The sequence below is a fragment of the Chaetodon trifascialis genome, chromosome 8 (assembly GCF_039877785.1).
Source record: "Chaetodon trifascialis isolate fChaTrf1 chromosome 8, fChaTrf1.hap1, whole genome shotgun sequence".
Classification (NCBI taxonomy): Eukaryota; Metazoa; Chordata; class Actinopteri; order Chaetodontiformes; family Chaetodontidae; genus Chaetodon; species Chaetodon trifascialis.
Window position 1 is genome coordinate 5,736,564 of NC_092063.1, and position 26,954 is coordinate 5,763,517.

At 42.9% G+C, this 26,954-nt stretch overlaps 1 protein-coding gene across 1 annotated transcript; it reads right to left on the reverse strand.

Annotated features, from left to right (window-relative positions):
* Nucleotides 1–1,581: 1,581 nt before the first annotated feature.
* Nucleotides 1,582–15,654, reverse strand: dnmt3ba (DNA (cytosine-5-)-methyltransferase 3 beta, duplicate a). Its single transcript, XM_070968008.1, has 25 exons — nucleotides 15,531–15,654; nucleotides 14,711–14,856; nucleotides 13,956–14,121; nucleotides 12,136–13,850; nucleotides 11,895–12,048; nucleotides 11,732–11,773; nucleotides 11,479–11,513; nucleotides 10,572–10,706; nucleotides 9,019–9,081; nucleotides 8,739–8,888; nucleotides 8,548–8,655; nucleotides 7,812–7,941; nucleotides 7,506–7,619; nucleotides 7,348–7,392; nucleotides 7,167–7,246; nucleotides 6,902–7,014; nucleotides 5,181–5,364; nucleotides 4,448–4,532; nucleotides 3,804–3,949; nucleotides 3,604–3,694; nucleotides 3,273–3,421; nucleotides 3,096–3,181; nucleotides 2,912–2,981; nucleotides 2,270–2,388; nucleotides 1,582–1,723 (listed from the first exon to the last, which is right to left on the reverse strand). The coding sequence occupies exons 1-25, from the start codon at nucleotides 15,652–15,654 to the stop codon at nucleotides 1,582–1,584; spliced, it is 4,392 nt and encodes a 1,463-aa protein (XP_070824109.1).
* Between the last annotated feature and the right edge of the window lie 11,300 nt (nucleotides 15,655–26,954).

Sequence of the window (26,954 nt, forward strand, 5' to 3'; positions counted from 1 at the left end):
GTGTGTGTGTGTGTGTGTGTGTGTGTGTGTGCGGTTTGACCCTGAGGAGAAGATACATGTTGGTCTTGTTTTTAGAAAAAGGAAAATGAAGACTTTTTCGCACTCAAACACAGCAGCGGGCCTCGGCTTTCCTGGTTTACAGCTCGTACATGTTGGAAACACGGTCGTCCTTTTTCTTTTACAGTGTACAAACTTTGATAACACTCACGGCAGTTTGTTCTCGATGAGTGGAAGCATAATATTTTTGGTTTTGCATAAATAGTTTTCCTTAAAATAGTTAAAATGTGCAAATCCAGTGGCCCATCACTGGTGCACCACAGTGAGATGAATGTAATTTGGATAAAAATGTTTTTAAAAAGCTGGCCAGTGGATTCTCTTAAACAAATCAATCACAGCTAATGATTAACATGATTAGATCAGAGTTAGAATCCCTTGTTAAGATTATGCTATAAAACAATATAAAATACAGAACACAGAGAAAGACAGTCCATATTCATAAATTAAATACAGGAGAAAGAAAGCTAACTTCAGATTTTTAACCAGTAAATCAGAGATGAGGTAGAGACCTGGACCCTGAACCACGAAGCCAGTTCAGCAGCTCTGTTTGGGTCACTGAGTCTGACACTGGTGCTCCTGAACAACCAGGATCCTGAGGTTAGTATGTAAATATCTCAATAAGAAAAGCAAGGCTGTATTCAGGCGCAGGTGTTACGATAAGGCATTTTCAACATGTTCGGTAGTCAACATTAGTGACATGCTGGTTTTTTTGTCTCATGATGAACTGATTTTGGCCACTTGGGGGCAGCAGAAACAGGTTCTAAACATTGTTAGGACACAGATGCTTTTTTACATAAAAAAAAAAGAAACAATGAGCTGAAAGATGCTAAAACGCTCTGAACTGCAGTCATCACAGACTGACTCCTTTCACTTTCTACACAACAATCTGATTCACTGTTGATGTAAAAATATTGATTATAGCTGCTTCAGGGTCTATCTGACAAAAAAGTTGCTTTTTACTGAGCTCATTAAAAAGAGTGTGTGTAATTAATGTGTAGCTAAGATCAGCATTCGTTGATGGTGATGGTGGCTGATGGTGTGGAACCGTCTGTGTCGCACCTCCTGTTTTATAAATCTGTATCTGTGGTAACTTCACAGTGTTTCCTGTCAGGACCCTGCAGGACAGACTGAGCTGACCGGTCAGTCATGGAGATGGTTTTTTTTGCAGGTTTTGATCTAATCTTCTTGAGTTCGGTTACCCTGAGTTAAGCCCAAACATAGCTGGTTAATCTGGCTTCGTGATTCAGGCCCATGTTCTGAACAACATTATTGTTTGATCACAGCACCGTCGTTTATCACAGCGAGCCTGAAAAGACAACAAAACTGAGACGTGTCGGTGCCTCCTGGTGATCGCGGATGACCGACAACTCACAGGATTCACTTCTAAAAGCCAAAATCTAATTAAATACTAAAGTCCTTTCGGGGGAAGAAAAGGAGTTTGAACTACCGAGTAACGCAGGGCAGGATAAGGCAGTAGGGTTACCGCTGCTGCTCTGAGACGAGCGAGGAGTCGGTTCACAGTCGTTATTCACATTCGAAATAATCCTTCAGCGGAGCGAAGAGGTGGCGGATGACAGGGACGCTCCAGGAGCGACCCAGGACTTTCTGCCTCTGCGCCCGGCCCATGTTGTTCACGTCCGTGTAGTGTTTGGGGAAGCCAAAGATCCTAAAACAGTCAACCACATGGATTAGATTCAGTCAATAAATAACATCAATTTTGTCACCAGGTTGCGACCCAGACGTGGTCTGCTTGGACCACGTAGTTGTGGACTCAGCTGTGTCTGCAGAGAGTCAGCATCTTGCTCAACCTGGCTTTTATTTCTTTTTTTAACAATGTCTTTAGCCTCTATGAGACAGCGACAGTGTACAGAAACAGACAGAAAACACAGAGAAAGTGACAGCGGTGTGACATTCAGGAAAAGTCTAACTAAGAATCTTTAAAGCTGCTGGAAGGAACAACCTCAGCTTTCTTATGAGCCACCACCACCACCAACACCTCTCCTGCTACGACTACGACTACTTTATTTCTATCGGGTACAAAGAGGTGACTGAAGCGTGTAGAAATGACCTTAACCAACTTCCTCATTACATAAACATACACAGTCCATGTGCATGATTGGCCTGACTCTGATCACCTGTTCTGCTGCTATCAGGAGTAGAATTCATTTTTCAGGCGTGTTTGGAGAAATAAGCGATATTCAGACATGCTTACTGCTCTAATTCGGTGCACCACAGGTAGTCCTCCTTGCCGTTCATGTCGACGGGCAGTGGCCCCATCTTGCCCTGCCTGATGGAGTTAGACTTGGTTGTGATGGTGCGCACTTTGTCAAACTGAAGGGAGACACAAACAGAAAACCACAATCAAGCAAATCATGACCAGCAAAGACATGTGGCACAGAATTATTTACTATGTCACATTTTTTTCATCACCTTACTGTATAAAATAATAATTCTTCTTATGATAGAAATAATATAATAATGAGACTGACTAATCAATTTCAAATGATTTTTTCTAAAGTGGACCTTTGTCCCTTATGAGACGATGAGCCTGGCAGCTCCTGAAGCTCAGAGTGAACACAGTGTTTGCTAAGGTCTGATGGTGCCGACTTAATAAACTGAAGCCTCCTGCAGAACAAAACTACTTTCAAAACAATCTGTCTCTATTTTCTAGGTCTCCCATCAGCCTGTAATCAGACGTAAAAACATTTCAGAACATTACTGCCAAAACTATCTCAGGCTTTTCTAAATGAGGAAACTGGAGTCCATGCTTTTTTAACCTTTCCAAACCTGAAGATACCCTACGAACTACAGTGTCGACACTTCAGGTCACACACAGCAAAGTAAAGGCTTCTACCTTCGCCATGCGTCCGGCCTCCAAACAATCCTGAAGGGCCACTTTGTCACCTGGAGCTGTAGCGAGAGATCTGAAGAGACAAGCGGATGGGCGTGTGTAGTGAACACTTATGGAACAGATGTTTTTGTCTTTCAGTGTGAGAATATGTACTAAGAAAGGAATAAGACTGTGTGTTAACATGTACCTGTTCATGCCCGGGAGGTTTCCCCAAAAGTAGCGCGCTCTGTGAGCAGGACTGACTTTTACTGCATCGATAAGAATCGGATTACACTGGAGAAAGAAAGGTGAGAACACAAACAATGAGCGATCAAACTTCATGCAGCCGGTTCCCGGCCATCGGGCAGTCATCAAATATCATCACCTCGAGAAATCTGCAGATGTCCGACTTGTCGTTGGCGCTCATGAAAACCACGTTCTCAAACAACCAGAAGAACGGACGGTCGTCGCCCTCCTTCGGCTTCAACATGGTCAATATGCGGTAGAACTCGAAAAAGAGCCTTCCAGTGCCCTCTGCAGGACAAACAGGGCGACGCACACAGAGAGCGTTACCAAAGAAGAAGAGTTTATACGTGTAAAGAAAGCTGAGACACAGTGGAACATGATTTTCTCTGCATTTTCTCAGTAACTACTTGTTTATTGTTCAACATGCACAGCTGCAAAGATGCCTTCAATAGAAGTCTGGAGCTGCGTACCAAATAATCCTTTCCGAAGAGGGTTGACCATGGACAGGTCGTTACACGGGCTGCCTCCAATCAGAACATCGAAGGGGCCCCATTCAGCCAGCTGCAACACACGACTTCAGAGCTTCAGTTGTGACACAAACTCATACACATAATAAACGACAGCGTTAAAGGCGATTTGGTCGACACACAGATAAACAACAAACACTCACGTGCTTCCTGGTGATGGTCCGAACGTCATTGACGTACTCGATCCGTCCCTCGTGCTTGATCATCCCCAGGGCGATTGAATCCTCACAAATCTCAGATGCGATGTAGCGCTCAATCTTGAAGCCCAGGTCTTTGAGCACCAGGTATCCTGCCATGATGACACAGCGGTTAAAGTAAGTTAGAGACAGAGGAATACACAGTTTATATTTAAGCATATATGACTGTTTCCCATTGAAATCGTACTTTTGGTTCAGGTAACAACGTGATGGAGGCTTCTAAAAGCTTCTTTCACTCTTCTTTTTGCCAGACTGGGACCAACATATGTGACTTGGCATAGGCTTTCTACGCCGGATGCCTTCCCTGACGCAGCCCTCCCCCTTTATCCAGACTACGAACGCCAATTAAGAAAGCGCAGGCTTGTGGCAGTGGCTGGGGAGCAAACCCAGGTTCAGTGCACTGCCTGAGGACACTTCGATATGTGGGAAGGACGAGAAGGATGGAGATCGAACCACCAACCCTCTGATCAGCAGACGACCTGCTCTACTTCCTGAGCCGCAGTCGCTGGTTTCTCTCTCTTGCCGCATAAACTGAAGCTCACATAGACCGACTGAATTTACAAGATTGTCACATGACACGCTGAACCAACCTGTTGCAATGCCGTCAAAGAGAGAGAGCACCTTGAGTGGCCTGCGCTGATCAGCAGGGATGGAGGGGTAAATTCTGTGAGGCTCCTGCAATACAAAAAGGTAAACAGATGACTTTCAGCACCAGTTATTTAACAGCATGAACACCTAGAGACAGTTCCTGTTTACCTGCAAGCTGTTGAACCAGCTGGACATTTGTTTAGTCACCAGTGGAACAGTGTGAAAAGTTGAAGGCTGGTTACTTTCACATTAAGCTGCCTTCGCGTATTTGCTCTATGAACAAATACAATAAATCTTGACTAGCAGTGTATATCAGGACCAGCCCTCCTAAAGCCCATCACCAGGTGTGAGGAATCATTTTTATGGCTGAAACCATTTTTCAGTCAACATAACAAGTCTGATAATCGTCACACACCCAATGCAGTCCTCTGGATTCAGAGTATATACTGCACAAAGATGAGGAGCAGCTTCACACACACACACCTGCTACAACTGAACAGATAAATGACTGTGTGTAGTGCTGTAGTCTACCCATCAAACTAATACACAGCCTTTGATAATGTGCAAAGCAATTACACAATCCTGCAAAGCACAAAATGACCACAGTTGTTATGATGGATGGCACTGGATGTTGATTGTATATCAACACTGAAGCTATTTCAGTTGGTGCAGCTATTACGTTTTTATTAATGAATAAACTTGATGAGAATCTAAGCCAACATGGTGGGTACGTACAAACTCCATGGCACTGTTGTTGGCAAAGAAGTCTTGAACTTTAACGCTCCAGTCGGGTCTGAGTTTGAGGTTTCCGCCACACTGCGAGGGCTTGCATATGAAGCAGCTCCAGGGATCGACATCTTTCAGCTTGTCGAAGGTTCCCGGGCCCACCAGGATGTCCAGGCAGTCCATACAGAAACATCTGGGAGACGCAGAGAACACACACACACACGAATGAGAAAAAACACAAAGAAGAAATCAACGCTAATTCTTATTGGTTAGTACAGACACATCTCTCATCAAAGTCTGAAATGAGCTCAGATTAAATGCTCATTCCCCTTGACCTTGGTGCCACCTTCAACACTACTGACTACCATCTTTACTAATCCGTCTTGGGAAATGGGAAGGTCCCTGTGGTGCAGTTCTAAGCTGGTTTAATGTATTACCGGAAGGAAATTGCATGTCAGAAGTGAAGGAACACATATTGGAAACAGTAAAAATTGACCACGTGTGCCTCGAGGCAGTGTCTGAGGACCTTTGCTGTTTTCAATCTACATGCTGCCACTGGGATCCATAATCCGTCCACATGGCGTAAATTTCCACAGCTATACTGACGACGTACAGCGGTATGCATCCGAGAGGCCACATGACCCAAATACTACTGACTGTGTGCCAGCCATTAATGAGCGGATGAGCAGAATTTCCTAAAGCTAAATGAAGACTGAGATCCTCCTACTTGGCCCCAAAAAATAAGAGGGATCCTGTCCCCGCTAAACGGGGACATCTCGCCTCGCAGACATGTCGTTTTAGATTCTGCCTTCAATTTTAGAGCCCATTTCAATCTGTCCACCAAAACTGCCTTTTATCATTTGCACAATACGGCAAAGATGATACCAAAACTAAAATAATGTCACATGAAACCAACAGTGGCTCTTCTTTTGGAGCTGATTTTAAACTCTTTGTTTTTAAAGGCACTGACTGGCCTCACCCCCTTTTATATCACACACCCGATCATTTAAAGATCCCCCACTGCTGCTCTTTCAACGATTCCCAAGCTCGCCATGAAAACCTTTGGGGATGCTACTTTTAGCCACAACGCCCCAAAAATGTGGAGCACTCTGCCTTTAAATATCAGACTCGCCTTGTGTTTTTGCTGATGAGCTGCATTCTGTGCACGAAAGGTCCGACATCATCAAAACTCATTTATTAATCATTCAGAAAGCTGAAATTTAGGTTAGACAGTGGACAGAAAATACACATCAGGACAACCAGGAGACTTGTTTAAGTGAGGATTAAAACTAATTATCAATATCAGCTCAGTTAAGATACTTTAAAACCCTCGCTGTTCAACTGCTGCTATTTGAATTTAAAAACAACTTGCTCCTTCTCAGTAAAATCTGAACACATGGGCTCAATGCACTTTATTTTTACATTCAGGCTGACGTTCCAAGGATATCATTATCATCTCTCATGTCCATCACTGATAAACATCCATAAAACCGCTAAAAAAATCATATAAAAATGCTCGTTATACCTTCAGAACGTGCCTGAAAATCATCATATTTTAAAGTTTTCGCCCACATCAGATCAATCCAGTGACCGTCGTCTGTGGCGCGGCACGTTGTAAAATGCTTGCAGCTCATTTGGAGTACTTCAATTCAAATTTAAAAATCCCAAATTCAGTTACAGTAATATGCAGCGTCCTGCCCTGTCAGAGAAAACACCTGAGCAGCGTTTACCTGCAGCAGCTGGCGTTGCCACACAGAATGACCTCTGAGCCGGCGCAGCACACGGTGCAATACGACTGGTAGCCATCTTCATCGTAGCGATACAGCGTCTCTGTGAAGTTCTCCTGCAAACAGTGACATGGCCGTTTGGCAGCATTTGGGATGTTAGCGGCAGCTGTGTTTCAGATGGAGGTTAGACATTCACACACTGGGCTGGGATGGAGCAAAGCAGACCACATAATGTAGACAGAGATAGATTATGGGGTTATTAGATTACCTTGCATTTCAGACAAAGACCACCTTCAAACAACGGGTGCTGCACTTCAATCTCAGGTGATCCACAAGACAAGCAAAAATCTGAAACAGCAAACCATTACCTCCTTAAAGTGAAGAATTTGATGTTTGTAACAAAGAAGATTTCAAACCACAAACTTCTTCCACTCTGACACCAAACGTACCTTCAATTGTTTTGCCTCTCTCTTTGACGTTTTCTGTAATTGTTCCTGTAAAGGAAAACATCAAAACAAATCACAAACAGGGAAAATAATGATGACGATGACACAAAGCCGGGTTTTGTTATGTTTTTGGAATAAATGTGGCCAAAAATTATACGTACTCCTGCCAAGGGTGATGGCGGATGCTTGCGCCTTATTTTTAAAAACATATTTCCTTTTTGCTGGCGGCTGGTAGTCGGACAGGGCAGAGTCAGAAGAGTCAGGGGGGGTGGCATCTTGAAGAGCAGCAAAAGATGGAATCAAGATAAATGTCATGGAAAAAAACTTCTTTTGTATATCAGCTAGAAAAAGCAGTTAAGTTACTGACAGACAGACATACAACGTCACACTGTCTCAACCAACTCACTGTGGCTTTCCATACATCTAATCATTAGTAAATAAGTAAATGGTTATAAACGTGCACCTACCAGGAGGTAAAAATCCCTCAGGTCCCGTAGGCAGGAATCCTTCAAACGCCCAGTCCAGCATCAGCTTCAGCTCTTTGTCTTTATTTCCTCCCGCCTCAGCAAAAGATTTGCCACATCGCTCACCTGCCAGCTGCAGAGCACAAACATTTCCTGGCACTGAGTTGAACACGTTCTCCAAGAGCGTCAGAGCGATCGCCGTCACGTGACGATGCACGAAACATCTCAACAACAGCTGAGAAGGTCAAACGGTCACTCAGCTGTTTGAACAGTGATCAGTGTTGGGAAACAATTTACACTAAATTTTCATGGCTTGCTCACAGTTTGGTCCTGATCAGCAAACTGATTTCATCCAATTTAGAGGAGAAAAATAACTGCTGCAGCCAAATTCTCCACATAAATCAGAATAACAGAGAGATAAGAATGAATAAATACCCTGATGTAAAATAACAAAAAGAGAAATGGTGCAGACGACCACCACTGAGTTAAGATGTCAGTATTGAGGAGATGACCAAACCAGGGGAAGCAGCACACATTGGGGGACCAAAGTCATAAAGGTCATTTAGCTGTAGTTTCCTGAGTCTGATCATGGCTAAACGTGGTACAACACTGTGTAAAAAAGTTACATTGGTGGGCGTGAAAAAAGCTGCTCAGAGGATGCAAAGAAGAGAAATGATGAGAAAAACAATCCAGATTTGGTCCTGAATGTTTTGATGTCATGACAGTTTTGGCGTCTTACCTCGATGACCTGGAAGATGGCTTCCTTGTAGATGGGCAAGCTGGCAAAGGAATTTTTGCAGAAGCACTTGCTGAAGGCACTAAACGCCAGCAGGCCCGCCGTATAGATCTGCGACAGAAAGCGTCATGAGAATCCAGTTCAACTCATGCGGTGTGTCTCTGCAGCTCGAGCACGTGCAGCGCACTACAAACCTCTGAGAACATCCCGTCGCCGAACCACTCCACCCGCCGCATACCCGGGGGAGCGGACTTGGTTTTCCAGGGAATCACCAGACCAGGCCACCAGGAGAAGCCCTTCACCTTCCCCCACACGAGCTCTCCGCTCAAAAACCCTTTCCCATCCTGCACACACCAAGGAACAAGCTCAAAACTGCATTTTCATCCGAACAAATGCATATCGAACACTTATTTTCTGTGATGTTTGAACAGAAGACTTTGAAAACAACTGCACTCCAAGGTCCTGTTATTTTACCCGGTAGGCTTGTTTCCGTCGTCCTCTTGGTGTAGATTTACTGGAGGACGATGTCTCTTCTGCCTAAAAATCAACCACATTTAAAACAGAAAGACATCAAAAAAGGTAAAAAGTCATTTAGGAGGACAATTTACCACCAATCACTTGCATTGTCACTGTTTTTGATATTCAATTTCAGGTAGGAGGGAAATTGTTTAAAACAAGGAGCAAGAGAGCCCTTCACCGTTAAGATATGAACATTCGCTTTGTTCAACACAGCATAATGTCCTGAAATCTAAGTAATCAAACTGGAAGAATCCATCGACAAACAAGGAAACAGGGTTTCCACTGTGGTTTCAAACTAAATGATCTAATTTGAATTTGAGCATGAGAGGATGTGTTATCTCACGTTATTTTAATTTGACTTGACACCACGTGAAGAAAGCGAATGAGGTCTCTGAAATGAAGGTGTGTTAGAGGCAGGATTGGGCTCTGATAGCTCATTCTTCATTTTTCCCTTTGTTAAACTCAGACAAGTCTAATGGGCAATCTACACAGAAAGCGTTTTTCATGTCTGTCACTCGGTCGTCTCAGAGCAGATGTGCTTCTGTTTTATGTTAAATGTTAAACTGTTAAACTGGTATAACAATGACTTCATTTAGGTTAATTTAAAGGTTCCCTGTGGATTTTCAGACATCTAGTCATGGTGTGGAGCTGTTATTCTGTGCATGTGTGTCAAGAAGACACTTGCATGTACATGCAGATGATGGGATTCTCAGGCACAGCTGGCAGAAACATGGCAAGATATGCTACAAAGCACCAGCAAAGCAAGGAAACAAGAAGACGGCAAGCTAGTTGCACTGCAAGCATTTGACATGTTTGTTGGACTGAAAGGATACACACAATACATGCTGGTGATTAACACTGAATGCAAACATGTTCATTTTGTTTGTTTACAAGAAATCTCCACAGGACCCCTTTAAGTTTTTGCCAAAATTAACACCCATGATGAGTCGATTAGCTTCCTCCTGTGGCTGCAGGTCTGATGCTGCTGACTGAAACTCTTCTTTCTGAAAGCTTCTGTTGCAACTGTGTCGCTACAGCCTATAACCATGTGCAAAATAAATTGGAACCGATGTTACTGTCTGTCGAAGGCAAGAAGACGAACAAATTCAAAAGTTTGTGGCTTTAATGGAGAAAATTTAATGTTTAAGACTTTTCCAGACTTGCAGATTCCCTGTGAATGGACAGACACTTCAGTAACACTTACTCGCTGCACATATCCTGCTTTTTATGGGGATTTGCAGTAAAACAGATCACTTACTTAACATTTTATAAGGTAATTTAACAACGTAGTAAATATTTAAGAGATCTTTTCTGCCTTGAAGCGTATTTCTTTTGATGTTTGTTTAATTTAAGGCTAAACCGTGACTGATTTGATATGAGATTTGATCAAATGCTATCAAACTCCAACCCTAGTTGTAAGCAGCGCTTTTGTTCTAGCAGCATTTCAGAGGGCAGAGGGGCCTATCATGGCCGAGGGGTATTTTGGTAGTATACATGAGTATACCTACCACCTCTTGGGACTCCAGGCCCTTATCAAGATTTATGGGTTTGGACCAGTTGCTATCACCAGCCTGAAACACTGCACGGGCCGTTGGCTTCTGGCGCAAACTGCTCTCCCAGCCAAAACCACCCCTACTGGTCCCCTGAGAGACAACACAGTCCCATTATACAGTCCAACAGCATACACATGCAAATGTATGCAAAAACACACACACGCGCACACACACAAAGAAACTTACTTCAGCAACTTCTGGGAAATGATACAGATTTACTTTCATTTCCTGAAGGCTCACCCTAACTGTAACCACTACTTGTCTCACTCTTAACCTTAACCACTGACCCAAAAATCTGCTGTTTTCCAACAGGAGAAACAGCTTTGTCACCAGTTGCATCAGCAGCCCCTAGTTAACAGGTCTCAGGTCTGAAATGTGACCCTGAAAGTAACATCAGTCACACACACACACACACACACACACACACACACACACACACACACACACACACACACACACACACACACACACACACACATATATACATATGTATGTATATAGGGGTACAACTTCACCTCATCACACCAGTGACCACCATAAAGGTGAGAACACATGAGGGCAAAAGACTGTTAGTAGTTCAGGGGGAATGGAGAATGGAAGATTCACTAGAAATTAAAATTAGAAATTAGGACTGAATACAATTTTGAAAGACAAAAATGATGCACCAAAGGATTTTGCTGTGTTCTGGTGTAGCTGACAGTATTTACAGTCAAATAAAGGACATAACAGTTGCACTGACTTCAGCACAGCCTAGTCTTATGTCATTAAAACTAACTTTTTTTTTAATCAAGTTGCTTCTGTTCCATATAGATGTAGTGGATAAAAAAAAACCCAGAGGACAAACAGAGACGAAAGTCTTTACCTGCTTCCACAAGGCAAAATGTTCATTCTTGAGCTCTATGGATGGAAAGGAGAGAGTGAGATCAGAGATAATGAGAGCTGCATCTGACATGTTAAAACTGGAAATCTGGAAACGTGACGCTCATTACAAAATTTTTCATGAGTAGAAGACTTGTGTAATGTTTTGATTTTCTCAGCTATAAAGTTAATCACATGTGCTTCATTTTACAAAATAAAGTATGTGAATAAAAAAGTTAGAAAAAAAAAATTCTTACGATTGATCTTCGTTAGGCGGACTACGCACGGCTTCACTGTCACTAAAGGCCATTCAGTTGTAGAAAATGAAACAAAAGTGGAAATAATGTGAGGTCATTATCATCATGCAAGGTGGTTTATCAATCATGTCACAAATTAAAATGAAAATTGAACTTGATTTACCGATTGGACTATCTTTCTTTTTCCATTTGGGGTGAATTAGGGAGTCATTCCTGCTGATGTTGTCGGAGAGAGCGCTGTCAGATGTGATGTCAGACTCGCTTTCTGTTAAGGCTTCACTCTCAGAGAACAGAGCAGCGTCACCATTCTCCAGGGCCTGAGACAGGAAGTGCACAAAGTTAAACGTGCAGGAACTAAACACAAACAAACAAACTGTGTTGCTGCAGCTCTTCTGTTTACATACCTGAGTTAAAACCTGCTGAAGCTCAAGAGGAGGACAGGGGAGAGACAATAGGGTCAAAACAAGCTTCCTGAAGATTGAGGTTGGCTTGGCGTCCTTCAGGATGCCGGCCCAGTGCTTCTCCAGTGAATCCACTGCTGCGTTTTCAGTCTCTCCCTCCTCAGCCAGCTGATACTCAAGAAATTCACTCGTGAGCTGCTTGGCCTCCTCAGGAGAACCGCAGATTCCCAGTTTGGTCCCAAGCTCCCCTACTGCCTTCCCTGACACCTTCAGCCTGCTCCTGGGGTTCAGCAGATGGGCAGCGCTCCTTAGCACCCCGTCACTTAAAGGCAGCTCCTCTGCAATGCAACCTGTGAGTGCGATGTAGAAAGACAACGCCTCCTCTTTTAGCAGCAGCAGTGCCTCTGCAGCCTCAGACTCATTCAGGAAGTCCACAGCTTTCCCACCCAGCCTGAGCTCAGGGCTCAACAGGTGGAATTTCTTGTTCTTAAGGATTCGGGCATCGTGCTCTTTGAGGAAGCGAACTGCAGCCTGAGGATGAAGGAAGAAGGAGGTGTAGGTGCAGAGCAGGCTACTGGCTTCTTCCAGGATGAGCAGGATATCAGCTTGGGCAGCTTTCTCGTCTCTCTGTAGATGTCTTTGGAAACTGTGCAGAGGCTTCAGGGCCTGCTCCAGGAACATGAACGTTGCCCTGACTTTGGGGTCCTGCAGCTGAGAGCAGATTAGCTTGGCTTTTTCATCGTCCTTGTCACAAGACTTAAAGTATGATATGAGATCCATCCATATTTCCAAGATTTTTGTGACTGACTGGACAAACTTAAGGCAGCTGGTGTTGAGATGAAATAATGAACTGTCTGCGCTGACTTCTGAGCCAAAAAGAGCCTTGAGGTTGTTGTTCTTGGTGGAGCAGGACGAGTAGTGGGCATGGATATCTACCATCAGCTCTTGAGCCTGATTGGACAGCTCCTTAACCCCTGCATTGCAAGCAGCATCAGCAATGGTGTACAGCCTTCCTAAGGCTACAATGTTTGGGTTGAGATCCCTGAGCTGTGAGCAGATCTGCTCTGAGGCCACATCATTACCGTTAGAATAAACAGCGACAAGATTATCTTTCGGTAACCCAAATTTCTTCAAGGTCTCCACCGCTGCTGCCGCCGTTTGATCTGCACCACCCACTGATTGAAGAGCATCCAGAAATCGGATGCATCGCCTGGAGGCTTCAACATCAAAAAACCCAACAAGGACTACAGAGACAGTGTCATCCTTTCCCAGTGTTACCCCTCCATAAATGTATACACAGTAAGGAGTGTGCTGGCAAACAGCTGAGATATCTTTGGGGTACTGCGACCCCAGCTGACAGCGTGCAAAACGCCTCGACACCTTATCACCTTCAGCAGAGCCGGTGTAACAGTGTTTGTAGATAAACCGAATGGCTGCGTCGCTACAGGGCAGTGGCTTGGAGAGTTGGTTTTGCAGGCTCTTGGAAATTAGAGTCCTTTTCTTGTGTTTGGAAGTTTCCGCGTGTCGCCTGAGTTCAGCCAGACCTCTATGAAATGTGCTCAGGTTCCTGTCACAAGTGCGACAGTAGGTGTAGTGCTCTCCAAGAGTACTACGCTCAGCCCAATCAAAAATGTCCTTCCACTCTTCAGCGTTAGTGTGTGATGTTTTGATCGTTCCAGTGTCGTTCTCTTCCATGCCTGAGTCCACTTTAAATTTCCCTGACAGAGTAAGAGAAGAAAAAATTATTCTTGCATGATTGCCATAAATATGGCAGTCGAAACACTGCCTTATGCTATCACAGTGAAAGTGAAAGTTGTATTTACGTGATTGGGGAGATGCCACTATAGGGCTGATATCGCAGCAGTGCCGAGCTTTCACAGGGTCGTATTCTTCACTCTTCACATTTTCCGTGTAGAAAGTTTTGAACCACTTCAGGATCTCAAAGTTGCTTTTAAAATCCCCTTTTATGAGCTCCTCAACTGGAATGGACTAAATCAAGACAAAGAAAACAACATAGCTTTGATATTGAGCAACAGGAATATTATTGCATAGAGCATGCAATAAAATAAATCTCTATCCTAAAAAGGGACATCTACACTTGAATACATATTCTTCTCCTTTGAGAGCATAGAGGGCATCTGAAGTTGAACATTTTGGGAAATAAACCTTTTCTTGCAGTGAGTGAGATGAGAAAACTGATACCTCTCTCATATCTGTGCACTAAAAAGAATGCTAGATAAAGCATGTGGTTAGTTTGGCGTAGCATAAAGACTCTGTACAAAGGTATAAACATGGTACACAAGGAAAGCTGTATTTAAAAAAAAAAATCAAAATTTTTGGTCTTACAGGAGTTATGTGCTGAAATTACCTTTTGGCCAGGAGCAAGGAAGTCAGTGCTCCTGGCACTAAAATATGTCGCTACATATGAGCTTATGATAACTAACATACAGTTTGATGTACACAGGCATGGAAAAACATTGGCATCCTCCTTTTAAGTATGTTTTTTCCTTATAATGGATAGATTGTGGAAATTAACTCATTAAACACATTTAAGAGAGAAGTAAAAAACAGGACAAACCCTTGTGATCCCGTTCTTGCTGAAGGCCTCATGAAGGAGACTGAAGTTGTGCTTACAGTCCTCGTCACCTTGTGCATCAAACCTCACCTTTGTGAGGTCAACAGAGCCCGGAATAACACAGTCCATGATCTGACAGTGGCATGCACCTGAAAGATCACAAACACATAGAGATGCTTCAGTTTCAGCAAAGGAACTCTTTTTAGCAGGTTTTCAGCAGCAGAGGGGAACTGCACCAAGACGAACTGTGAGCAATCAGGACCATTCGAGCTGTGTCAGCATGGACGAAACATGCACAACACGACTCCTCCAAACTAACTAAACATACTGTAGCTCAACTACAAGGCTGATTCAAGAAACGTTTGGACGCTGTGTACGACAAACAAAACACAGTGTGAGAATTTTACTGGTGTTTTTTGACATATACTCAACTGAAAACTATACAAAGACAATATATTTAATGTTTCATCTCATCAACCTCATTGATTTTTGTAAACATATACTTATTCTGAATTTTATGCACCAACATGCTTCAAACAAGGTGGGATAGGAGCAACAAAAGACTAGGAAAGTTGTGAAATGCTCAGAAAACACCTGTTTGGAACACAGTGCTTTCCCTCTTGTCACCAGCACAGTCATACACAGCCATACACAGTCATAGTGAGGCCTAACAGGGCCGTGGTGCAGGTTGGCACAGTTACACACCGCTGAGCAGTGATGGAAACACGTGTATTCAAGGCTTGTTGCTGCTCAGCATGTTTAAAGCAGGCTAAATCAGGTTGATGGAAAAACTGCATTAGTTCTGCTCATACTGATGAATCACCTGAACCCATCTGCTGCACATCTTCGAAGCTTGTCTTCAGCAGGTTGTTGACCCAGGTCACCAAGGAAATGCGGGTGGATTTACCATGGGCTGAGTCTGGAGTCACAACCGCTGTACTTGCCATCCTGCAGCTCTCTAAGACAGAAAACAGCAGTGACATTTAAGAGTATTATATTTCAATGTTTACATTCATACCAAGCATAACATCACACTTTATACATTTAGTCTGGTGCACAGGAGATCGCCTGGTAATGCCAGTGTAGCTGATCCCTCCTGCCCACATGACAAGACACTGATCCCCAGTTTGTACCAGATGGTTAGGCCAGCACCCTCCAAGGTAGGTTTCTACCACTGGTGTGGTGTGTTGTTTGTGTGTGTGTGTGTGTGTGTGTGTGTGAAAATTAGAGATGAATGATCCCACGCTCTGGATAAACAGTGCCACATAAAAGTAGTCTATTTACAAAGAAATACATCATTTGTTTCATTATCTACAGGCGTCACTATTGTTAAATCACGTCTCTGTGTTTGAACGTTCCTTAAACCACCACACCCAACCCCCTGCTCTTCCTCTTCCACTCCTGAAAAGATAAAAGAACTCCAACCTTCAGGGCTTTTAGTCCTGTCACCACCCAAATCCCAGGAGAGCAAAGAGACAATCTGTTTGACAAAAAAAATCTGGACTTTTAACCCTTATAACCTGATTTTATTTGGTTAGTAATTCATAGATTTGTTTGAATGTTTATTTAATTGTTTTGTGTTACACTTACACATTAAGTAAGATCTGAGGACTGCCTAAATGCCAAGATTGTGGATGCATTTAAAGTAAAAGAACCTCATTTACTTTATCAATTCAATGCTTTGTTTTTCTGCTAATGTTCTTACCTATAATATCATACTCAGTTATAACACAGCTTTGTTGGATCCTGTGTTTAAATGTGCACCCCCACACCAGATGTTGTTAGCCAACACCACCAGCATCACTGTAGTTTCCTCATTATTCATACAATTCTGACATTCATGCAATAATCTACATCTTGGTTTGTCATACTTTTCCAAAACATATTTTTAAAAAAAGGATCGTTCACATTGCTATTCATTACAAAAACACGGCTGTCACCACTGCCAAAGCTAGTGTGTACCCCTACCCCCTTCCCCATGAATGACTTGGGGTGGGGGTGGTGGGTGAGACTGGGCCGGTGGGTGGGTTCTAATCCCCCTTTTGTCTAACTGTGGAGGATAAAGGCCGAACACTACCTGTCAAATAATCTTCACTTTTAGCCTGTATCAGAGTATTTTCTTCTCGTGTGTACATCCAGACATCGGGCTGTGCTGAGGTGGAGCACTAACAGGCCACTTCAACCGCGCTGCTGCTGTCTCCTCCCCTTCCTCCACAATGTATAGAACATACATGAAATCTCGCGTTGTCCTCTTTTGCCGCGAACACCCACAGTGTACAACTTTCCCTTGCAAAGCAACTTGAGCTTGAACATAATATCCTGTTACTTTACTTGCGGGAAAAACAGACACAAGCCACCAGAAGTGGCACGTTACCAGCCGGCAGACCGGCACCCTCGTTTCTGTAATGAGGGTTTGTCATCAGCGTTTCACGTTGCATGCATGGCGCAGCGGCTGCAGCCTGCTCTCACATGTGGGCAACAATCTTTATGTTTTAACGGTGCGCTGAAGTAAATGTAAGTGATGCATTGCAACAACCGCTTGAGAAAACGTAATCACAACTGATTATCCGCGCAAATGCATGTCAACACAGCTACCGGCACAAAGAAACTAATTGAAGTCAATTGCAGTCATCGTTAAGTCAATCCCTCCCCGGCTCACGACCCCATCGGCTGATATCGCCGTGGTTTATATGAGCCGGTCTTTGTGTGTTGAGCTTGCAAGAGGCTGGACTTGCAATAAACAAGGACAATACAACTGCAACAACGTGACGCTGTGCGTATCACCCGGAAGCCGCCGTCATAGAGGAAAGTGTCAATACAGTTTAAGAGGCTGGTTTTGTATAAAACATTAGATAACGCTTGATAACTTACCGCGGCGGTTCCCCTACAGATGATCCTCCGGACTCCTCGCTCCGTCCTGAGGCACATTCTCCAATAGAGAAATCGGCCCTGGTGACGTCCGCATTATTCGGGGACGATCCATTGGACGATCACTACTGGAGGCAGTCCCATAGTACAACTGTTAGCTTTTGAACTGCTGATACCCGCCTAAAAATGAAAACAGGACGATCAGTATTTGGTAATATATCAGCGCCGCATCTGCCGCAAAATATGTATGTCGCTGATTTTCTGTTGGCCGACAAGCAACGGCATGGCTGCTATATCACTAACAAAGCCAACTCAAGTTTTAGTCCTGAAAAGTAATCTTGTATGCACGGAAACCACAACATGGTCAAACATTTACCACCCACTCAAAGTTAGCAAAAGCTGATCAGTATTTAGAATCGTTTAACTTCATGCTAGCGCCGCATCGTTGTCAGAAAACATGACTCACCCATTTTCTGTGGCTGGACAGATACGGTAACGTGACTAGCTAGTTAAAGTTAGCTATATTTTACCTACTTCTGCGCTCAGTTTCTTTCTGAAACGTACCAACAGCAACAGGCCTACATAGCTAACATTGTGACGTGTCAAAAATGTGTTTTTTATGGGTTAACATTAAAAGGTAATTATAGCAATAAAATGAAGATTACAAACAGTACACCCTACTCTCGTTTGATTAAGTACAGGAGTAGAGTATTATTCATCGTGGCATAACGTTACTATAGCCACACAAATGTCAAAATGTTCTCAGTTAACATTAGCCTAAACATCCTGTGAGCGTTGTTTATTTCGCTTATACTGGCTAGCTAACCTAATGGTCAACATGTTTTAAGCTAACATTAGCCTAAACATCCTGTGAGCGTTGTTTATTTCGTTTACATTGGCTAGCTAACCTAATGGTCAACATATTTTAAACTAACATTAGCCTAAATATTCTGTGAGCGTTGTTTATTTCGTTTACACTGGCTAGCTAACCTAATGGTCAAAATGTTTTAAGCTAACATTAGCCTAAACATCCTGTGAGCGTTGTTTATTTCGTTTACACTGGCTAGCTAACCTAATGGTCAAAATGTTTTAAGCTAACGTTAGCATACACGTCAACGTGTGTTGTTTTTTTTTTCGGTTGTATTGGCCAGCTAATTTAATCAAAATGGTATCTATTTAAACACTTATGATGAGAATTTAACTTGTGACCATGTGATTATCGCACATGGTCACAGTTAAAGCGTGACTGTTACATGAGATACCACCTTGATAAACGCAGTAATGGCGCCTGTAGTCGTTTGGTTATCGACCTTCTTTCCTACCGCGTTTCCGCATCGTGCTCTGATGTAACAGTGCAATGGCCAGATGTGCGATAACAGCGCTCTCAATGGCCGACGATTGGGAGGATTGTTGCCGCACTTGATACACCAGACTTTTATCACGGCGAAACTGTAAAGACGGTTTCGGCCTCGCCATATACATAAATAGCTTCGTGTAACGACACAAACAAACCTTAGAGAAGGAAGCTGCCTCGCGCAGTCAACATGGCCATTTTCTGAAACCATCAGGAGAGGAGTAGGGAGCCATTACACCACCTGCACCACTTGTTACAGACATACTGAGGCCTAAGTAAGTGTAGGCCCCTCTTATTTCAAATACCCTGCACTTCCAATTAAACAAATGGTTTCAACAACAATTAGCCTGATACTGGATTGACATTTAAAACCAAAACAATGGCAGTTACAGTTGGCGGCCTGTACAAATACTCAGAACATAAATTTAGTTGTGTCTGTGTTGTGGACCCTAATAAGCAAAAAACAAGCTATTGAGTGAGTGTGGCAGGAAGTCTGAATACAAATAATTTCGGCCACTAGCCAGAGTGAGTATGAACCACTGACAGTCAAGTCACAGCTTGGGTTTGGTCTTATTTGGGATAAGATTTATCTGGAACATATAGAAAGCTGGTGATTCATATCCTGTATACAACATCCAGGTTTCACTCAGTCTTTCCTCCACATTTTTCCGAACCAAGAAAAGAGAAGAAACCTGGATAAGTGAGTCCTCAAGCTAGCCTATCCATGCTTCTCAAAACCAGGATAAGGTTTTATTGGGTTTCTGAAAGGCACTAAAATGTTATATAAACGGCCAGGGCCCAAGTAACACTTTGTGCCGTAGAAAGACTGAAATGAGTTACATGTGTTATAGACAGAATGGTAGTGGGAGTCACTGAGGAGGTCCAGGGTTTAATGTGTGTCTGAATTTATATTCAAGCTAAGTCTCGAATTAATGTAAGTGAATGGTCAGAGACAGGACCACAAATGGCTGTGGGTCCTCTGGGACGCTGGCGTTCATGGACTGAAGCGTACAACTCTTAATGCGAAAATGCTTTCAGTGTGAAATATTGCTTTAATACCGAAAACAACAAATTGTCCCTGAGTATCCTTTCGTGATGTCATTATGAAGATAACTCTGGGCCCCTTTTGACACCATCTGAGCTAAGTGTAGATCCACTCTAGTAGTCGCCTACAGCAGGGTCATAATGTCAGGGTAGGCTTTGTTTGTCTCAACACGTCTCCACCAGCCCATCCTCCCAAAGGGCACGGCCATCAAAGTGGAGACGGAGAAAGCAAAGCATTGGATGTTCACTTTTTCTTCACGTGGGTGATGTTTACTGCTGTTTTAACAGTGGAAAATGTACAAATATGCGGGGAAACATCTCTAAAAAAGCATTGAGTATTGAGATTTTTCTTTATAGTTTCATCATGTGGTGGTTTCAGAGGTCAGGAGTCTCAATTGTAACTATGCATACAAAAGGAGAAAAAAGCCCACCATAAATTCCACTACTCAACAGCTTGAATGACTGGTCTAACAAGGTCTTATACGTGGGGGAAGCACTCGTTCAAGAGGGGTAAATGGTGAGAGTGTCTTCTTATGCTAGCTTGTCTTCATGTTTCCTCTGCAGAAAATAGTCAGTATCATTGTTGATAGCAGCTCTTATCTAAATAAAACAGTCATTAGTCTAGGATCGCATGCTCTTGGGGTTTAATGATTAGACTCAATGAGACAGACATAGTATAGCTGTTTCTGTGAATGATTAAGTCTGAGGCAACAAATAACCTGAAACTCAAAACATTCTAGAACTTTAATTTTTGTTTCAGTTTTTCCATTTGATCTTGCATGAACGTCTGGAATGATTCACTTGTTAATTTCCTTTGACCGTTGGTGTGTTAGATGTTACTGCGGCTCCTGCCTCGTGATGAAAATTGGACAGAAAACTGAAATAGCAACACAGTTACGGCTATCACGTAATATGTGAAGGAAATTCATGACCACTTTCGCGGGCGTCATGCGGACAGGTCGAAGAAGGAAGAACAACAAGTCCGAGAACGAGGAAGAAAAGTCTGGAAAGGGGAAGAAAACACAGACAACGGTCCTTGGGAGCATTCAGGGCAAGAGGCTATTTGGCTGACACTTTTATGAATGAGTATCATTTCGCTCTTAGTGGCGCTGAAGCTGTGGCTTTTCAGAACAATTTAACTACTCAGCCGTCCGTCCACACGGTGTGCAGCTTTGTGCACGATTGTGTGTTTAAAGGCTGAAGAGGTGTTTCTTCACTGTGAATGTGGTCATAGATTTTTTGATTGATCACATGTGATAGACCGCATGTTTCACCACATTTCAGGGATCAGGTTTGTGATATTTTTCATATCATCAGCACATGCAATGAAAAGACCAAAACGTATAATGAACGGATCCCGTTGACAATTAACATCTATGTATCCAGCGCATGCTTGGCTTAATCCTCTGTGCTCTAGATCTCCATTGTGATCACAGAGCCACACTGATGCTCTGGGTGACATTTTCCTTGATAACTGCGAACATGGGCACTGTAGTTTATTGTGAGTCAGCAGTGAACGTGTGTGTGGTTGCATTCAGACAGACAATAGCACTGTGTGAAAAAATGCAGCCCCTCATTTATCTGAATGGAACCAATGTAATGACATGGGGGGGCGCAAACACAGAGGAACCTGGAAATAAAAAAGAAAGACACAATGCTGAACATGAGGGTGCTGCAGTGGCCAATCAAATACCTGTAGGTGCACATTCATGGTAGATTACTCTGTAATGACTGCACTGTTTTTCTACTGTGTATGTGACAATTATCACAGTACATAATTACTTTATTCCTCTTCTTTATTATTTATTTTCATATTGGTATTCTGAGCTTGTTCAGCACTTTGGTCATAAGTGGTTGTTTTAAAAGTGCCATACAAATAAACTTTGACTTGATGATACAATAAAATGCTGTGCAATAATTTGGATTCCAAACTCATGCCGCCCAATCTGAACATTCGCTGCATCCGCTGCTGAAAACAGTCCCAACTAATACAGCTTTAAGCTACAGCATCCAGTTGTGTAAGGAGCTATTTTTATTAAAATGAAACTATATATTTGTGAGGTATTCTTAAACCTCCACTAGCTGAATTGTTTGGTCGCATGGGGCAACAAGCTGTTAACACGACACTGACATATCATCTCCGTTTAGGTTAATGCGGTGAACTTGTTAGCGAAGAGTTACGTATTTAACCAAACCAGTAATATCAAGTCATTTGGAGTCGTGTTTCTGAAGTCATACAACATGAAAACTCCCACCAGCAACAACGACTTTGCGACTGTTTAAAGTTTAATTTAAAATCTATTTCACACAGAAACATTGATGGTGGCAGTCCAGCTGGGCTGCAGGAGCTGAGACAATCCAGCCTTTTTAACCGTAAACTTGGAGGCTGTAACCAATCAACTCCTTGGAACAACCTACACAAACAAACATAATCAATCATTCATTCAGTCAATCAGTGAGAAATGAAGCCCATCACACCCACACACAGCAGAGAGAGAGATCCACAGCACATGCACAGAGGAGATTATAGCACATAGACGAATACATAGCAAATGCTCATGGTCCAATATTTACTTTCTTTTAGCTCTGTTTTGATTTCACCAAACCTCAGAGCAAAAAAATCTGGATTTTTAGCTGCTAAATGCTCCACTATATGAGACTTTTCACTGAAAACTGCTGCCTGCTGCAACCAAAAGTAGTGAGGGAACAATAAAAACATGATGGGTTTTGGTTGTTAATGGGATTTGTTGATTGTAAGAAAAGCACAGAATGACTCCAGCCTTACGCTTCAACATGTGCAATAAGAAAGATCATTCAAGAGTTGGATTTAAAAGGAAAAACAGAAAGAAGGTGAGGTTTGAAAACAGGGTTTTGTATGACTCCTGCTGTTTTGCGAATGAAATAACAGATGCCAGCAGAAAGCATCAACTGCAACATCAAATCAACAATAATTACAATATGAACCACTTAATATCAACATATGTGAGGCTCTGGGACTAAAAATGTCTTTAAATCAAGTGCTTTCGCAGGGAGAATCACATGTGGTGTGAGAAGAGGCAAGAGAGGCCTGAAAAGGGGAATAAGACGGAGACAAAGGTCAGTGGGAGCATTCAGAGGTTAAGGCTTAGAGGACAGAGCCTGACAGGTGCAATCAGATATGTCACACCACCATGGTAAAGTGGATGTCAGTGCAGCCGCAGGGGGCCACTATGAGCATGTCACAGCCAATCAGGAGGGTAGAATAAGCGTTGGAGAGTGTTCGGGCAGCAGGGAGCATGTGTGCCTCTCCTCTCTGAGCCCATTACACCTGTCGAGAACAAGCAGCACCGGCGAGATCGAGGCCACAAACACAGGTGACGCTGACGGGTCACGGCTTGATCAAGCAGCTACATGCAGATCAGCTGTTCGCGAATGGACAGACCGGGTCACGTTTGCCGATGTTAGCAGTTGGCCCTCTGACAACTTGTTTGTGACTCGACTGGCAGAATTTGTTGCCACTTAACTCGCTCATGCCTGGCAGTTTAATAAGCAGATGTTGTGTCAAAGATAAAGCTTTAGTTACGAGCAGTGGTTAGGTCACCGGGGTCACGGATACAATCCTCCTTTGTGTGGAAGTAACAGGCTTCCTCTGGGCCCCTCGAAGCCCCTCATGCCACAGAGGCACACAGGCTGACAGACATGCAAGTTCTCAAAGATAGTCGCAGAAATACTGAGGTTCTTTGAATGCATTAACTTTGACTTCACTCTATTTATCCCATTTAATTGAAATTAATTCAGTCACAATGAACTCCAGATAATTTGCCCACACATTTTGTAACATGTGTCAACCTGCTCTACACTCATTTTAGGAGCGTGTATTTTAAATGTAGCTTTTCATCTTCCTAGTGACATAATTACATATCAGTCAATCTGTGAAACATATGGGAAAATTATTTAGCTTTTTTGTCTTCAAATCATGACTTGAAGTTTCCATTCCACATCAAAAATTAATCACTCAGATAGCCAAAAAAAAAAAAAAAAAAGACTATGGAAAGATCAAAGGGCGTCATTCTTACACGGTATGGCGTTCAGTTTAATACCAACAGTTTCAAAAAAGAAATATTAATATTTTATACGATACCTTCCAGGAAGTGAGTGATCACTTTTTGGCTGATGTCAGTATGGTAGAAAAATCAACTTGCAGAAGCTTGAACGTTGCTTGAGGCACTGCAGGAAATCCATCAGAGCGAGCGTTCAGTCACCTTCATTATTCTTCAGGTATGTTGTTGAAAGATGTTTCTGTTCTCTCTTACTGTTCCTTTTTAATTTATTTCATTTAGAGTCGAGTTTCTGTCCACCTGATGAATGTAAGCACAATATTCAGTCCCTTTTAGCTCTGTTTTTGTTCTCTACCAACTCCTGAACTGGCTTGTTAGCAGCTAAAAGCTCTACCGTGTTGATCAGCTTGTTGCTAACTGTCTGTCTGATGCTGGGCAGGTCATGTGCAGCGGCTTTTTACAGCGTTTTCTCATTAAACAGTGAGCTGAAACTCACTAAAGCGAAAGCTGAGAGGAGCTGCAGGGTCAGATGATGATTCTGTGCAGGGTCACCATATTGATCAAAGCCACTTTAATATCAACGCTCACACACAAAAGCTCAGTTCAATGGCTGCGCTCCTGCTCGTTCCTCCCTTCCTCGTGGTGTGTGCTCATTTACACCCCCTCATGGATTTACAAAGAAACTGATGGTGGAGGCAGGGTGGAGGCTGCCTCTCCAGCTCACGCTGACACTAATCCAGTGTCAATGCAGTGCACGTGTGGAGGCAATGAGCTGCTCACGCTTTGGAGGAGAGGGGTCTGCGGTGAGCCAGAACTGTGGCCCTTATCTCCCTGCCGTTGTCCCTCCCCTTCCCCTCTCTCTCTGCTACCCCCTCTCCTCATGATTACCCAGACTCATCGCCCTCTATGGTCCGTCGTTTCCTGTTACTTAGTTACCAGTTGCCATGATTTGCCTGGGCCGCTTGTGTTTCCATGGCGACTGTGCCCATTCTGTCGTCTCCCGGCTGCCTCTTGGCCGCGCTGTCCCGGTGGCCTGCAGCCACCCCAGGCCCTGACCCACAGCTCCCTGCCTCCCTGCCTCATGGTCCCACAAGGCTGTCAGTGTGTGTTCGCGTCGCACTGCAGCCCCTCGCCATGCCAGACTGGTAAATGCAACTTCTGGCTGGTCGGCGTTGAGGCTGACTGAGCAGACAAAGAGAGAGACAGTTGATATAACAGACTCTAAATATGCAGTCAGCATGCTCCTTGTCTCCTTTACACAGCCACATCTCATCATGCATCAGACACAACACCAGGATGAAGAGAACAAAACGCTGTACTGAACTGTGCGCTCACAAAAATCACAAAGAAGAACAAAAAACAACATATTCTCCAAATCAAAAAGTCCTGAAGGGGTTTCACCTTTTCCAGCGCAATCATTTTATAAATCCTGCAAATAAGACTTTCTATCCCCTTTATTAGAAAAGCTCTAAGCTCTTACATCATACAAAGATCATACAAATGTTTCAAAAATAAGACTTTCTTTTGTCTTTGTAAGAAGAACCAATAGGATGATTATTCCTGACTAAAAAATTAATTTGACTATCTACTGTAAAAGTTTGGGATGCCGGTCTGCCTCATGTAGCTCATGTGCTTTATTTGACCTGTTCAGGATCACATTTAACCCCTCGTACGTCACATAAGAAGATACAATAGAGGTTTGCTAATTATTACAATTTAATGTTCTCAATAAAAACTACAATACGTACAATAAATACAATTACAGTACAATAAAAAAAAATAGAAAGTTACAGACCTGCAGAAGCACTAAAACGTATGAATGCGGTGTTGTGTTATTGTGCTTTATGTATGCTGCATGTTTTTGTGAATCTCACAGCCTTAAATAAGTGAGAAATTCTCACTTTGTAGTGGTATGGAGCCAGAAAGATAATTCCATCACGTTTCAATGTGAATTTGATTTTTTCAGTCTATTTTTATTTGTTCTGTTGGTTTGTGTTTTCTATGTGTCTAACTTGTTGGTTATGCATAAAACATTTTGAATGGCACCCACCCTGTATGAAAGGTGGTGCGCAAATCCAGGTTGACTGATGTGAATGGAAAAGTCTTGGTAGTGGAGAATAATACACTGAGTGTATTGTGGACAATAATAATAATATCAAAACAGTTCTCTAATGAACAAATATTCTCATGAATATGATTTATGGATATACTCTGAGTAGCAAAGGCAGTGGAAGGAGAGATGTTTGCTCTTTAGTCTTAAAAATATCCTTTTTAAATGCTGAAAGCAGCAAAAATAATCTAAATAAAACAGTAATTATTCTATTCATTTTCATTGTTAAAGACTCTTGGAGGCTGATATTTCAAAACCCCAGAAAATAATGTGATTTCATGACCAAGCGTCCATACCACTGGTGGGAAATGGGACGATTTCAATGTGATTTAGGTGAACTGTTCCTTTAATCCACAAAGAAACTTATTATAATATTCATATATGTCGGAATATTTCAATTTAAAATACAAACATTACAACACACAAACAAAGCGTGCAGTAAACTGAAACAAAGGCGTGTTACTGATGCGCAGTCGTCTGTAGGACAGGTCCGGTTCAGGAGGTGTTCGGGGAGGGGGGACACACAAAGGAGGTGCAGTTTCCAGCTCCGCCATCAGGAGGCAGTAGTTATCAAATTGTCACTCAGACTTTATCAGGAGATCAACACGGGGTGAGCAGGGTAAACTTGTCAGCCTAACAGAGGCTGATTCACCATCACTCCCCCTCACAGTGTGTCTGCCTCTCATACTCTTATTCAGTGTAACACTCACAGCGCTGTGTCACTGTCTGTCTCTCTGTTTACTGTCTATGTCCCCCCTAAAGCTCTGCTGAGGTTGTTGAACCCTCCTGAAAGACAGATTTTGTTTGTTTACACTAGAAGTACACAAGAATTCT

What these genes read in the sequence shown, in the direction of transcription:
- dnmt3ba (XM_070968008.1), bottom strand. Translation starts at nt 15,654, where the DNA reads ATGGCAAGTACAGCGGTTGTGACTCCAGACTCAGCCCATGGTAAATCC. An exon ending in TTCAGCAGGTTTTAACTCAG is followed by an intron (nt 12,049 to 12,135) that starts GTATGTAAACAG and finishes TTCCTGTCTCAG; the next exon opens with GCCCTGGAGAATGGTGACGC. An exon ending in CCGCCTAACGAAGATCAATC is followed by an intron (nt 11,514 to 11,731) that starts GTAAGAATTTTT and finishes TTCCATCCATAG; the next exon opens with AGCTCAAGAATGAACATTTT.